This window comes from Nothobranchius furzeri, chromosome 1 (genome assembly GCF_043380555.1).
Source record: "Nothobranchius furzeri strain GRZ-AD chromosome 1, NfurGRZ-RIMD1, whole genome shotgun sequence".
NCBI lineage: Eukaryota > Metazoa > Chordata > Actinopteri > Cyprinodontiformes > Nothobranchiidae > Nothobranchius > Nothobranchius furzeri.
In genome coordinates this window covers 94,519,874-94,535,289 of record NC_091741.1, presented here as the reverse complement: position 1 = coordinate 94,535,289, position 15,416 = coordinate 94,519,874, and the positions used below count along the sequence as shown (strand labels likewise).

Genomic DNA, 15,416 nt, shown 5'->3' with positions numbered 1-15,416 from the left:
TGCTGTTTGCCACAGAATCCTGGTGATTGGGTAAAAGGAGTCCAGTAGGGAGCTGTGAAAAAAAGAGTAGCGTGGCGACAGGTCAAAGTTTGAGGCTTAGCCACGCCCACACCTTTCAACTTTTGAAAAATCCGACGGTTAAATTTTTTCCCCTATGTCTTAAGGGTATATAGCAGAAGTTTGAAGGAGATTGGTGAAAAGGGCGACGGAGCATCACTCTCCAAACAACGTGTGCGAAAACCACTAAATCGCGTACTTGATCCAAAATGGCCGACTTCCTGTGCGACTTTGAACTTGACTCCAAGAGACTTTTTTGTAGGTCCTGAGACACCACATTAGTGTACCAAATTTCGTAATCCTCAGTCAAAGCATGGCTTGGGGCTAATAGTTTAAATGGTCCTAGGGGGCGCTATTTCAAAACATAGGCCACGCCCACAAAATTCAGCTGTCTATTTCTCTTGGAGCTCAGACTAGGATCACTCACCAGAAGTTTCGTAGCAATATCACGATAACTGAAGAAATGAGAGACAAACGTATTTCCATGGCGTGATGGCGATTTTCGCCATGGTCCCAAAGCCCCGCCTTTTTTCAAAACCTGCCAGTACTGGAGACCAAGTAACCTCAACTTGTCTACTGCTGTTTGCCACAGAATCCTGGTGATTGGGTAAAAGGAGTCCAGTAGGGAGCTGTGAAAAAAAGAGTAGCGTGGCGACAGGTCAAAGTTTGAGGCTTAGCCACGCCCACACCTTTCAACTTTTGAAAAATCCGACGGTTGAATTTTTTCCCCTATGTCTTAAGGGTATATAGCAGAAGTTTGAAGGAGATTGGTGAAAAGGGCGACGGAGCATCACTCTCCAAACAACGTGTGCGAAAACCACTAAATCGCGTACTTGATCCAAAATGGCCGACTTCCTGTGCGACTTTGAACTTGACTCCAAGAGACTTTTTTGTAGGTCCTGAGACACCACATTAGTGTACCAAATTTCGTAATCCTCAGTCAAAGCATGGCTTGGGGCTAATAGTTTTAATGGTCCTAGGGGGCGCTATTTCAGAAAATAGGCCACGCCCACCAGATGTTCACATCAGATCTTTTGGGGGGCCGGACTAGGATCACTCACAAGAAGTTTCGTGACGATATCTTTGGAAATGACGAAATGGGAGGCAAACGTAAGGCCAAGGCGGTACGCCTGAATTCGCCGCGCCACCACAGCCCCGCCCTCTGCCGAAAACTCCCATAAAGTGACGCCAAGCAACCCCCACTTGTCTTGAGTTACCAGCTACAAATTTGTGGTGATTAAGTGAAATGGGGCAATTTGGGACCTTTCACAGTAAAACTTGATCTTTTTGGTCCTGAGGGGGCGGGGCTTGTGTGATGTCATCATCCGACCTTTCAATTTACTTTGTGGGTGGATGACGAATGACCACAGAAAGTTTGGTAACTCTATTCCATTCAGTTATGAAGTTATAGCAATTTAAATATTTTTGGCGAGTAGTCAAACTTCGAGGCCTGGCTCCGCCCCTTCAACATATACGAAAACTCAGAATCCTTATCTCATTTTGTTCGCCCATCCCTTCTGAGCAATTTTACACAATTTTTGAGACGATCGTGCGAAAAATGATCGAGCAATCCAATCAGAAACGGACCCTAAAAACGGCAAAAACGGCAAAAAATCGCCATTTCAACCCAAAATGGCCGACTTCCTGTTTGATATTGACCATGGTTGCAAGAGACTTTTCTGTGCGGACTGTTGAGTACTACAAGTGTACCAAATTTCATAACTGTACGATAAACTAAGCTTTATGGAGAGGGTTTTTTTTCACTTTGTAGGGGGCGCTGTTCAGCCATTTTCTTTGCGATTTTTTTGGGAACTTTAAAATATCAAATTTTTCACCAGGCCTGACAAGTGTGCAAAATATTGTGAGTTTTGGGGTATGTTAAGGTCCCCAAAAAGCTGTTCAAAGGGGGCACGGAATAACAAAAAATAATAATAATCAGAGCAAAAACAAGAGGCCTTCGCAGCGCTTTCGCTGCTCGGGCCTAAAAACACAACATAAACACGCCAACAAAGCCTTACACAACAGTTAGAAACAGACTAGTACACCCAAAAGACAAAATATCAGCTGGACAAAAATGTGGAGTCATCTACGAAATCCCATGCAAAATATGCAATAAAACATACATAGGAGAAACCGGACGCCAACTCAATACACGGACAATAGAACACAGAAAGGAGTGCGAGAAAGAGGCAAATCGTAAACACACAAGAGCAGCAAAAGAAGAAGCAGAAAGTACAATAAAAAAGTCAGCCGTAACAGATCATTGCTTAAGAGAAAACCATATAATGGACTGGGACAACACACGGATCATAACCACCGAACAACAAAAATACAAAAGATGGATCAAGGAAGCAATCGAGATAAGGAGACGTGGATGTGGGACCATGAACAGGGACGACGGAGTTTACACGCTGGACCACGCATGGGACTGCATCGTCGGAGAGGGGAGAGCGGGCAGTAGAGGGCGACAACGTCCTCTGCTGCCCGCAGATAAACGGAGAAGGAAGTGACGCGCCACCATCAGCGTCAGCCTGAAGAAGCCGGCAGCTGTCGGCGAAACCGTAGCTACAAACAGGTAAACAAAACTGTTTCTGTGTTTAAAAAACAACGAAAGCATGGATTTACAAAGACACAGCAAGAACACACCTAAGATTTTATATAACACATAGTCAGAATAGTCATCTTCTATTGTCTTTTAAATAGTAGCAGACTAGCAGCACTCTGTAAGTTGTCATCTAAACCATTCCACAGCTTAACACCTCTTCCGGATGTGCAGTGAGTTTTGAGGGTTGTGCGGGTACATACCACCTTGAAATTATTTGATCCCCGCAAATCGTATCCACCCTCTCTATCAAAAAACAGCTGTTGAATATTGATTGGTTATGTGATTCTGTCTTGCTTTGTACAAAATTAGCATTGACTTCATGGTCTGTGAAACCAACATCATGTACTTGTCATGTCTCGTGGAATGTGTTTAACCCAAGACATGCAGTAATCTGACTCGACGAGCAGGTAGGAAGAAATTAAAGTCTTTATTTATATAACTGGAACAAAAGGTGCACAGGGAAGTCCTGTGGAGAAGGTGAGCAGTAGCTCGAGTCCATAAACGTTCGGGGAGAATGAGGTGAGGAAGCCGAGGTGAGCTCAAGTCAGTCCAGGGGTGATGAGGAAACAGGTTAGACAGCGGAAGGAATCCAACCAGGCACAGTGGAGGAGGATGGGACGTGGTGAGAATGTCCAGTCAGTAAAACAGCGAGTTGAGGCAGGTTGAATGAGATTCTGGAGAGAACAAACAACATACAGGTTTCAGGGTAATCCAAAGAGTAATCAGAGTGGTCCAAGTTCAATAATCCAAAATATCCTATATTCGAGTGACGAGTTCACAAAACAAGGGCGAGTGCCTGGTACTACCTCTACAGGAGCAATCATCCGGCGTAATGAGGTGTCACCATCCTCCGCGTCCCTGATTGGAGATGTTCTGCAGCTGCGGCCCTCCTCCGCTGTCACCTGTGGAAAATCAGTCAGAGTGAGATGGGGGTGATGCCACTCACCTCGGCTCAGGAACATCACAGTACTATCAGGACGGTATCAATTATTTGATGTGTGATGTGGGCTTTAGGTGCAGATTTAGTACTTAGTTTTTTTCTGTAAGATTTCAATTTTAGTTTTGGTGAATTTGCAGTTGTTGTCTTCCGAAGTTTGATTAATTTTTTTCCTGTACTATTTGGTTTAGATTCTCATTTACCAGTATTCTGTGTTTGTGCATGTGTGTGTGTGTGTGTGTGTGTGTGTTAACTTCAGATCTCTGGCCATTGAACACTTAGCACACCTGCTTGTCATTTAAACATGATTGGTGGGCTTTAGTGATGAGGGAGCTTCTTGAAGCACTGTGGCATTGTGTGAAATGGTTCATATACTAATAAATAAAGTCACAATGACGCCTCACCAGTAGATAAACAGTCACTGGTCACTGCTGAACCCACACAAACACTCATGTATGCATCCACTTTTCCCACCGTGTTTCTGTTGATACGAACATCTTGGCTAGGAGGCAAACCTAAACGCAAATCCCCAGATGAACCAGTAAAAGCTGTGTGCTGGGAGTGAAGCGTCGCTGATCATAAATCAAATGATTTCTGCAAAATCAAATAATTTCTAAATAATAATTAAAAGTAAAATAGCCCTCAAAGCAGGACCTCAGCTAAAATTCTCCCATCTTCTCTGTGCATCATTTGAAGCAACAGAATAGCTTAAAAGATCCCATCAACACACTATTATGACCACCCCTCTCTCTCTACTGATCCAAACATTTCAAGACATCTAGATTTGTCATTTCCATCATCAGTGGACTGAAGGATGCTTCTTTCATCAATGAGGTGCATTCTTTCACCTGAGGAATAGTTGAAAACTAACCAACCCCTTCTGCTCCTCATCACCTCTGGAATCTGAAGCCCTCTCCTAAAGGAAGGGGGGGAGTTAGGAAGACCAGAGCAGAGGTGATGAGGATGACCTCCTTGTTTTGTTAGCTGTGTGTGCTGCTGTGAGGAAGGTTTCCTGATGTGTGTAAGCGAGTGTGTGCTCTCTTCTTTCAGATCATCTGTGGATGTTGAACTGAGGATTACTCGGGCTTTGTTTAGAGCAAAGTCACCCTCTACTTGTTGATTCTCCCAGAGTCAGTGGGACGGAGCAGACCATGGTGTGTTGCAGGAGAAGCATCCCTCTCAGCCGAAGCCAAGAGCTGCAAATCCGTCAAGTTCCAAACGGCTCAAAGAGAGAAAGAGAACGAGTGGAAGAGGGCAGAGGGGATTTCAAGAAAAGGAACAGAGAGGAGGAGGGGGTGCTCTTCTCTCTCTCTCTCTCTCTCTCTCTCTCTCTCTCTCTCTCTCTCTCTCTCTCTCTCTCTCTCTCTCTCTCTCCCCCACTTTTTTCTCCCCCTGTTGGTCTCCTTGGTCACACACACACACACAAACACTGACGAAGGCTCAGTCCTGCCACGGCCACGGCCACCGTCATGGAGAAGAGCTCCCTGGTCTATTCGGCCTCCGTGGAAGCACTAAAGCCTGACCCGGACACTAGCGTAGAACCCGACTCAGCAGCGAAGCCTGAGCCCAGAGATGAAGAGGACGAGGAAGAGGAAAAGGAAGGAGGAAGCTCCGAAGTGGGGCAGAGTTCAGATCCAGAGTGGATGGAAGAGAGGTTCAGAATTGACAGGAAGAAACTAGAAACCATGTTGTACGGTGAGTGAGACAGCCTTGTTGGCATTTTATCCTCACATTTCCAGCAGATTGTGCTTTCTGATGCGTGCACACCCACCTGAGTGCGCTGACCCTTATTATCTACCTGAACCAGCACAAGCGGGGGCCTCCAGCCTCTACCTACCTCTAACTACCTCTGTAGTTCCCGTCAGTCGCTGCTGTAGTGTTGCGACGTATGACCCGTGATGGCTCATCTTATCCTTCCAGGGACCTGCTGCTGTTAGTTATCACTGCTCGGCAGGTTTATGACAAACACCTCCCCGGTATCTCTCACTGTGGAGCTCATGACAGCTAGGTGCTGAAGGCGTTCAGCTCAGATTGCTGCTGGTTGTTTGGCTGAGACTCATTCAGATTTTAGCTTCACAGGGATTCTTTAAAACGTTCGAGGAGGTGAAGTGGGAGATCTTTGCGACAGCAAATGCCACGACTGTCTCTGGTTTAATTAGTGGTCGTCTTCCCAAACCACCACCTTCTTGCTCCACCTCACACTGTTCTTTTCCCATTCCTCAGCTCTGGATAGCGTAACCCTTAGCGATGAGGAGGAGGAGGCGTCCCCCCCCCCCCAACCCTGTAAATGTCACTGCAGAGCGATGGCCTTTTAAACTTGTTTATGTCTCCAGCCACCTCTTGTTCCACTTGCTGGTCAAATTTCAGCCAAGTCGACGCTGAACATGAACATGTTTGCACCAAAACAGCCTCTGCAGACACGTGTTTTATTTAAATCTGCAGATCGAAAGTTTAATCAGAACGTTGCTCATTTCTCCTCCAGCTCCTAAACAAGAAGAGGAGGAGGACGAGACCGGAGAAGAGTTCTTTCAAAGAGTGAGTCAAACTTCTTTTGAAACTCATTAGTTAGACAATGAACAAAGAAAACTCCTGGTGCTTAAAGTCTTCCAGGTTAAATTTAGCTCACAGATGAGTGAAAACTTCCCTTCATTTGTTTCACAGTTTGCATCGCATTATTACGCCTTTGTAGAGGTGATTGTTGCATTCTTTGAAATGCAAATGCAGCTTTGTGTTCCCAGGTCTTCTGCTGGGACGCTTGTGTTGTCTCTGCGTTCAGCCACGTTGTTTCCTGTTTGCTTTCGCAGGTAATGAGGGAAACTAACACCCAGGTGAAATGGCCATCCAAGCTGAAGATAGGTGCCAAATCAAAGAAAGGTGAAGACAGTCTAATCCGTTGAACCGGGATTTCCTTCTGTTTCATATTTCCACACTGAACTGATTTACCACCTGCTTGCTAAAATATAGACACTTGTTTATTGAAACTTCCGACTAGATCCACACGTGAAGGTAGAAGGGAGAAGGGAAAATGTAATGGAAGCCAAAAGGAAGATACTAGAGGTGCTGGAAACAAAGGTGAGAGCGGCCAGACTAGCGAATGATTATGTTTCAACCTCAAAATCATTTATTTAGAACCAAAGAAAGTTACAACATCGATCCGTCGTGGAGAAAAGTGTTGATTTCTACAAACCCCAGGTAAACAAAGTGACTCTGAAGATGGACGTGGCATACACTGAGCACTCACACGTTATTGGCAAAGGAGGAGGGAACATCAAAAAGGTGATGGAGGTCACCTCCTGTCACATCCACTTCCCTGACTCCAACCGGCACAACGGTGCAGGAGAGAAAAGCAACCAGGTACGCAGCGCCTCAGTGCCTCGTGGGCTCAGACGGCGGGAGAGGTGGTCTCAGGATGTCTGTTTCTCACGTTTTGACCAGGTCTCCATTGCTGGACCAATAGAAGGAGTGGAGGAAGCCAGAAGGAGGATAAGAGTGAGTTTTATCTTGAGTAGGAACTTTATTTGTCTCAATTCTTCACTGTTAGACGCAGAAATCAACACAGTGATCAATGACCGGCACAAAAACATGACAAATTCCACTTTCTGCTATTTTCACATCTCTCATTTGTTACTTAGGACCTCCAGCCACTGTCGCTGACATTTGACCTGCCAGTCAGCCTGATGCCCCAGGCTCTGCCAGATGCAGGATCCCCACTCATCCAGCAGGTGGTGCAGACTTTAGGGGTCAACGTGAGCTTCAGGACCGTGCCTCCTCTTCCTCAAGCCCAACCCCACCTTTATGGGAGCTCCTGCACCATCTGGGGTCTGCAGGGCAATGCGGCTGCTGTCAAGGTCAGTGCCACAGAACCCACTGCAGCCTATTACATGTCTAGATCATGTGATGTTATGAACTGTGTCACCTGACAGAAGGCAACCTGCATCCTGATGGAGATCCTGCTTGGGTCGGAGGCAGCAGGTGGAGGTGTGAGCAGCCAGCTGGACGTGACCGCTCAGCAGCACCTCTTCCTGCTGGGACAGAATGGTGCGCACTTCCTGAGCGTCATGCACAAGACCCAGACCCAGATCATTCTGCCAGACCTCAGCGCTCCTCAGAGCCCCTCCTCACTGCTCATCCAGGGCAGCCCTGAGGGGGTGTGTCTGGCTCGGGAGCAGCTCACGGTACATCGGGACACTTTTATTTTGGTGCCAAAAATCACTTTGCCACTTTGCTCTGACGTCTTTCTTTTTGCTTCTGTAATGCTTTTTTACATTTTAAAAACTCTCTGCTCATCATGTGTCCAATCATCCAGGACTGTCTGCCAGTGTGTTTGATGTTTGACTTGCGTGAAGACGGCGAGGCAGATCCTTGTAAATTGGCTCAGATGATGCAAAACCTGGGAGTCTTCATTAGTGTCAAGCCCAAAGTGAAACAGACCAGCAAGGTGATTGTAAATCCACCTCCTTTTCATGCTAAATAAATAAATTTAGCAGTTTATTTGGAGGGGGGGGGGGGGGGGGGGGGGGGGCTGTCAGTTAATTCAATTTGAATTCACACCCAGTCTGGGACCAGACGAGGGGTTGGTTTATTCCACACTGACTTCTGAAAAGATAGATGGAAATACTTTCATGCAAATTTTCTTCATTTTAAATTTAGATGTAAATCTGTTCTTTACCTGCAGAGTGCTGTGATGGGCTGAATACTAAAACCTCTGTTGGTGTGTGTCTATCAGTCAGTGGTGGTGAAGGGTCTGGAGAGGAACATCTCCTGTCTTTACGAGGCCCGTCGTCTCCTCCTGGGACTTGAGTCCTGTGAGACAGCCAACATTTCTACGTTGAACTCTGACCTCATGATCCCTGGCTCTGGGCTGACCAACTATTGGCTCAACATGTTGCTGCAGCAGCTTCGTCTCTCTGAGCAGGGTGAGATCACACACACACACACACGCGCACACACACACACACACACACACACACACACACACACACACACACACACACACACACACACACACACACACACACACACACACACACACACACACACATGTCTGAAGATGGGATCCAGGCAATCATTGAACAAGTTAGGAAAGATTTGAATAGATTTTGAAACGTGTTTGTTAGAGTAACACATCCAGAGGACAGCCTACATGCAGGACTCGGAGGTTGCAGATGAGGCTCTCAATCATCTGGGGGACTAGGGTCCTAACCTGTTTTGTCTACATGTTTAACCTTGGTCAGGTTGTGCTGCAGAGACAAATTCCTATGCTCCAGGATGCTGGTGCAATGATAATAAAGTTGATTCTGAAGAGGGTGCACAGCATTTTCTTATTTATGTCATGATCTGCGTCTGCCCCTTTCTTCATGTGCCTCCTGGTGTCCTCCTTCCCTCTCTGGATTCCCTTTTGTGTCTCTTAGCGCCCTCATGTGTCCTTTGTCTGTGTTTCAGTTAGGTGTCACCTGCCTTCCCTCCAGTCCTCACTCCACACACCTGTTTCCTTGATTGTTCTCCCTGTGTATTTAAGTCCTGTCTTGTCTCTGTTTGGTGTTGGTCCATTGTTTGTGTGTCAGCGTGTTCTGGTGCTCTGTGTGAGCTTCGCGTCTCGTCCCAGTTTGTGTGCTCTTGGTGAGCTTTTGTTCTTGTTCTGGATTTTTGGCTCCCTGCCTCTGGATTTACTCTTGTTTTCATCCTGCGAATAAAGGATTATTTACTTTACTTCATCTCCTGCCTCGTGTCATCCTGGGTGCTGCATTTTGGGTCCAAACATCCCCAAATCGTGACACTTTATCCTGAGGTTGTACTTTTCTTCAAGAAGCTTTATCAAATATAAATCACACTGTTGACCAAAACAAACTCTAAAGCACACACAAAGCTGAACTGAGACGGGAAACGTAAGGTCAGCCGGACACGAGGGAATCAACAAGCATCCAACAAAAACCTATCAGGACCAAGGAGGATTTATTCTGCAAAAGGTGATTATTAAAGCAGCTACAGGTGAGACATCAGGAAGAGGTGGTGGAAAAAGTTACAAAGATGCTCTAAAGATAAAAGCACCCAGAAGCAGAAATAAACAGAAGGAAAAACCACCAACCTTAACAAGGTGGGATGCAACCATTTATGGTGACTGATGATAAGAAATGACTTCAGCTGGAACTCAAAGAGGTTTTATTGAAAAGAAAACATTTTCCAACAAACCAAATCTCTAAACCTACTGCAGATTCGTGATGCACCGATATGAAATTTTTAGGCCGATACCGATATCCGATATTAATATCACTGTTACGGCAGATAATCCATATTTGCCGCTGCCGATATTATGAAATTAATGCTTCAAAAATCAGCAGATTTTGTATAGAATAGAAATTATTAAAGCTGAATTCACGTTATTATGTACACATCACACACATTTATGCTTCTGAGATGATTACAGTCACTGTTCACATGACTAAACAATGACACATCACCCCCCTCACCCTCTGAAACAGATAAACAAATGGTGACCAGATGGAAAAAATATCGGTTGTTAATATCGACCCAGTTTAATTTATTGAACCGATACCGATATTGATGCCGATAAATTGTCCATCCCTACTGCAGATGCAAACCAACCTTCTTTCTTTCGTGTCACAATATAGTTTTTTGGTCGGGGTGACTTCATTACTGTTGTGTTCAGAGCTGACCTTGATGCACGCTCTGAATTTGACGATCTAAGATTAGCCATAAAAGCACTAAGAGCACCCAAACATGTTTTTATCGGAGCAACGGTAGCTCAGGAGGAAGAGCAGGTTGTCCAGTAGTTGGAAGGGTATAGGTTAGATCCTGGCTCTTGCCAAGGAATTCTGCTGTTGTGTTCTTGGGCAAGACACTTAACCCTCCTTTCCTGCAGGTGCCTCCTCTTCTTCACTGTGCCTCAGGGTAGTTGTGGCTACAACCATCACATCATAACATCATCACCAGTGTGTGTGTGTGTGTGTGTGTGTGTATGTGTGTGTGTGTGCATGGGTAGATGACTGACTGTGTGTTGAAGTGCCTTGGGGGTTGTAGAACTCTAACAAGGTGCTTTACAAATATAGGCCATGTACTTGCTGCCATGGGGCAACAGGTGGATGATGATGTTTATGCCTGTGCCCATGTGTTTGTTTTTGTTAGCAAACTAATTTACTACAAAATGGACTTTAATAAAACTATCAGAAAGTAATCATTAAACCTACAGCTGAATAATGTTTGAAGTCAATCTGAGTCAAGATGGCTGCTAAACAGCATCACAAAATAATGACAATAACTGAGTTTGACAGAACTCGAGCTGCAGTGTGATGCGGTGGTACCTGAGAATCTTTCCCAACACAGAATGTTATCAAACATCATGTTCAACATTTGACCAAAAATAATGATAACTCTATTATTATGAAATATGTTTATGTTTATATATTTAGCAGACACTTTTGTCCAAAGCGACTTACAAGTGATAATCGGCATGTTGCCCTTGAGGCTAACAACAACAATAACAGCAACAACAACAACAAGCAATTTCCAGTCAGCCATAGGAGGCAGTGAGGCAGCATGATGAATCATGGAGAGGAGGGAACAAGGAGTGGACAGTAGAGATGGGGAGGGAGGGGGGACGGGTGCAGACAAGGTGCTAGTTTAGAAGATGCTCTATGAAGAGCAGGGTCTTCAGGAGTTTGTTGAAAATTGAAAAGGAAGCCCCTGTTCTGGTAGTGTTTGGTAGGTCATTCCACATGTGTGGAACGATGCATGAGAAGAGTCTGAATTGTCCTGAGCGTGGTGTAGGCACCGCTAACTGCTAGCCGACGATCGTGTGATGACCGGAGGGGCCGGGCCGAGACGTAAGCCTTTGCAAGAGGATTCAGGTAGATGGGAGCCGTATCATCTCGGACTTTGTATGCTAGTGTTAGCAATTTGAATTTGATGCGTGCTGCTAGCAGTAGCCAGTGGAGCTCAATGAACAGAGGGGTGACATGTGCTCTTTTTGGCTGATTGAAGACCAGACGCGCTGCTGCGTTCTGGACCATTTGAAGAGATCTCACAGTACAGGCTGGAAGACCAGTTAGAAGGGCATTGCAGTAATCGAGGCGGGAGATGACAGTAGATTGCACCAGGAGCTGGGTGGCATGTTGTGTTAGGTATGGTCTGATTTTTTGTATGTTATACAGCCCAAAGCGGCATGAATGAGCAACAGAGGCAACATGATCTTTAAAGGTCAGGTGTTCATCAATCACAACTCCCAGATTTCGAACTGCCTTTGAAAGATCCAGAGATAGGAAGTAATTTTGGACTGAGATATTGTGCTGTATGGATGGTTTTGCTGGGATGACAAGTGGTTGAGTTTTAGAGAGGTTGAGTTGGAGATGGTGGGATTTCATCCATTTTGATATGTCAGAGAGACAGTTTGATATTCGTGCAGAGACAGTGTGGTCGTCCGGTGGAAATGACAGATAGAGCTGGGTGTCGTCTGCATAGCAGTGGTAGGAGAAGCCATGTGATCGAATGATCTCACCCAGTGTGGCGGTGTATATGGCAAAGAGAAGAGGTCCTAGTACAGAGCCCTGGGGGACTCCTGTGGCAAGATGGTGCACGCTAGAGGATTATCCAACCCAAGATACACTGAATGATCGTCCTGTGAGGTACGATTCAAACCAGGCGTGTGCTTTCTCTGTGATGCCCATGCTAGAGAGTGCGGACAAAGGGAAGCCATGGTTGACAGCGTCAAATGCAGCCGATAAATCGAGCAGGATAAGCACTGAGGATTTGGCAGTTGCTCTAGATTCTTTTAAGGATTCATTCACTGCTAACAGAAAAGTTTCAGTGGAGTGGCCCTTTTTGAACCCAGATTGCTAAGGGTCAAGCAGACAGTTTTGTGAGAGGTATTCTGTGATCTGCTTGAAAGCCACCCTTTCAATGATTTTGGACAGGAAAGGCAGGAGAGAGATAGGTCATTAGTTCTCCACATGATTTGGAGGAAGAGATGGTTTTTTTTAGCAGCGGTTTAACCTGAGCATGCTTGAGAGAGGTGGGAAATGTACCGGATGTCAGTGATGCATTGATCACATGTGTGACTGCGGCTAATATAGGAGCAATAGCTTGGAGCAGCTTAGTCGGAATGGGGTCGAGGGGGCATGTAGTAGGGCGGCTGCACGTGAGAAGCTCGGACACATAGTTCTCAGTGAGAGGATAAAAAGAGGAAAATGAAGCAGTAGGGCTTGAGATGGTTGGGCTAGAAGGAGATTGTGGTAGTGAATGTTCAGGAGTGGCCAGTTGAGAAAACTGTTTTCTTATCGCTGCCACTTTGTCAGTGAAGAATGAGGCAAAGGTGTCAGCTGATAGATTGTTGGTAGGAGGTGGAGACGGAGGGGTGAGCAGAGTTTTGAATGTTGAAAATAGTTTCTGAGAGTCAGTAGAGCTGAGAATTTTGTCAGTGTAGAAAGCTTTCTTTGCATCAGTGATGCTGGCAGAGAATGAGGACAGTAATTCATGAAATTTCAGTTGATCACCAGGATCTTTTGTTTTGCGCCATTTCCGTTCCGCACCTCTTAGATTGGTGAGTAGAGACCAGAGGGTATCATTTAGTCAAGGGTGCGACTGAGAGGATCTAGCAGGTCTAGTGGCTAAAGGACACAAGTTGTTAAGACAAGAGCAGAGTGTGGAGCAGAGTGACTCGGTGGCATCATTCACTTCATAAGCAGAGAATGTACTGGGAGATGGAAGAGTGGAGGCAACAAGAGAGGAGAAGTAGTTGGGTGCCAGATTGCGGAGGTTGTGGCAGAATGAGACCATTGGGGAGGAAGCAGTGGACCTCCCTGGTGGAGTCATGCTGAAATGGATGAAGTGATGATCAGAAAGATGCAGCGTTGTGACAGAGATTGTGTCTATGGCAATAGAAAATGGAAAATGAGGTAAAGTACTTTTCCAGCTTTGTGAGTTGGAGGACTTTGTACTAGTTTTAGATCAAATGATGACAGGAAGCCTGATGAGCTGGGATTGTCCAGGTGAATATTCATGTCTCCAAGGACCATTGTTGGACAGTCGTGCTCAGGAACGGAGGAGAGCAGGGTGTCAAGTTCATCAAGAAAGTCTCCTAGTTGACCTGGTTGGCGATATATGACAACCAAAAAGATTTTTTTCGGTACAGTTACCTGGATAGCATGGTATTCAAAGGAGTTGTATTTAGTGACGTGTAGCAACTGACTGTATATCAGTTTGACGGAAATTAAGATGCCCGTTCCACCACCTCGGCCAGATGCACGAGAAGTGTGGGTGAAAGTGTGGTAATTGAGAGAGCAGATGGGGTAGCATTGTCACATGGTTTGATCCAGGTCTCGGTGAGAGCCAGTGCATCGAGTGACAGGTGGTTTGCATATGCGGTAATGAAGTCAGCTTTGTTTACAGCTGATTGGCAGTTCCACAGTCCCATAGACAGGTGAGTGTCTTCGGGGGAGTTGGTTTTAGCGAGCGGAGGTTTTGTAGGTTACAAAAGCAGTATGCTGTGTGTGACCTTCCTCTGAAGCCAGTGATCACAGGTATAGGATAATTGCACATTTTGCAAGGTGTCGATGGAGCAGCATCTGGGTCGAGTTTGTTTGCTCTGTGTACCTGCCCTGTGGACACGTGCAGGTAAACACGTATGTCTTTACCTTGGACGGGCTGAGACACAAGGGCTGAAGCTTCCGCTGACGCTTCAGTTGTGCAACCAAACTTATGCTGTGCTACTAGTTGGAAACAGGTGTTCATGCAGCAGCTGATTGCAATGGTTGAGACCTAGAGCACCTGATGAGTGTTTTCAGGGAGGGGAGAAACAGCTCGTCCACAGCCCCTGATTGCACCTGTTATGAGGTGTTTGGTGATTGGATTTCCTTCAAGGAACTCAGTTTAATTTCTGATTTGTGTAAAATAGGCTAATCGTTTTTAGAAGAGTTCAGCTAAGAAAAGAGTAAAACCAAGCAGTTGTCATGACTGGGGGAAGGCGTTTAACCCAAGACATGCAGAATCAGCACGGGAGTCAGAAGGTAAGAAATAAAAGTATTTTATTCACAAATGAGAACTAAAGGAGCACTGGAAAACCAGTGAGTAATGCCGTGGGCGATAAGTCCAAAGTCCTATCTCAGCGAGCCGTGGGGTAGTGGGGAGCAGAGGTGGATGAGAGTGGAGACCCAGCCGGGCGTGAGGTGAGGCAGCAGAGAGGGGAGATCCAGGAGCTGAGGAGGAGGATGGGACGTGGAATGAAGATCTGTGGTTCTTTAGCTGAATAGTGAAGGTGTGGTGAAAATCCTAGGAGGGCAAACAGAACCGGGTTTCAGGAGCAAGTTCAAAATCTTAATCCAAATAACTTTCCAAGGTCCAAAATCCAAATAATCCAACACGCAAGAGCAAACTACTAGGAGCAAACAAATACAAGTGGCAGGCGTTACCATAACTGAAGTAATCATCCGGCTTCGAGTGGTGTCTCCATCCTCCTTTTAAACCTGAGCTCCAAATTATTAACTCGGCACAGCTGGTGCCCCTCCGCTCCTCACCTGTGGAACACAGAACCCCAAAGATAGTTAATTGAGGAGGAGGACTCACCTCGACCTGAGAACGATGACAGCAGTAGATGGATCAGTCTGGACATTAAGCTGAGCTGCAGAGTGAAGAACACGCTGTACCCTACTTTTGTCTGTCATTCAACTATTCGCATTTTAATCCTAATGATGTCAAATGAAAACAAGCAGATGTGAAGCTTTAGCTTGATCACCTGTAAATATATATATTTTTTTACAAACATGAATTAATTTTTTCACCTTTTATTTGTCCGTTTTGCTCATCAGG

General features: G+C 45.7%; 1 protein-coding gene and 1 long non-coding RNA gene across 3 annotated transcripts in view; one reads left to right on the top strand and one right to left on the bottom strand.

Moving 5' to 3' along the window:
• Positions 1–4,981: 4,981 nt before the first annotated feature.
• Positions 4,982–15,416, top strand: part of bicc2 (bicaudal C homolog 2) — a 25,347-nt gene continuing 14,912 nt past the window's right edge. The window contains exons 1-11 of one of the 2 annotated variants that reach the window (XR_008562837.2): positions 4,982–5,294; positions 6,082–6,134; positions 6,404–6,473; positions 6,592–6,671; positions 6,792–6,953; positions 7,035–7,088; positions 7,232–7,447; positions 7,523–7,774; positions 7,906–8,037; positions 8,326–8,515; position 15,416. The exon at position 15,416 is cut by the window's right edge and continues 133 nt beyond it. Coding sequence is in view for 1 of the 2 variants with exons in the window: in XM_015945176.3 (XP_015800662.3) it covers positions 5,069–5,294; positions 6,082–6,134; positions 6,404–6,473; positions 6,592–6,671; positions 6,792–6,953; positions 7,035–7,088; positions 7,232–7,447; positions 7,523–7,774; positions 7,906–8,037; positions 8,326–8,515; position 15,416 (1,436 nt within the window). In the remaining variant the exon portion in view is untranslated. The remainder of the gene's footprint in view (positions 5,295–6,081; positions 6,135–6,403; positions 6,474–6,591; positions 6,672–6,791; positions 6,954–7,034; positions 7,089–7,231; positions 7,448–7,522; positions 7,775–7,905; positions 8,038–8,325; positions 8,516–15,415) is intronic. The other variant, XM_015945176.3, reaches the window with a different exon arrangement.
• LOC107376204 (uncharacterized) overlaps positions 14,237–15,416 on the bottom strand; it is a 1,281-nt gene continuing 101 nt past the window's right edge. Inside the window, exons 1-3 of the long non-coding RNA XR_008562838.2 lie at positions 15,389–15,416; positions 15,020–15,124; positions 14,237–14,879 (exon numbers count right to left, since the gene is read on the bottom strand). The exon at positions 15,389–15,416 is cut by the window's right edge and continues 101 nt beyond it. This is a non-coding gene — a long non-coding RNA (uncharacterized lncRNA). The remainder of the gene's footprint in view (positions 14,880–15,019; positions 15,125–15,388) is intronic.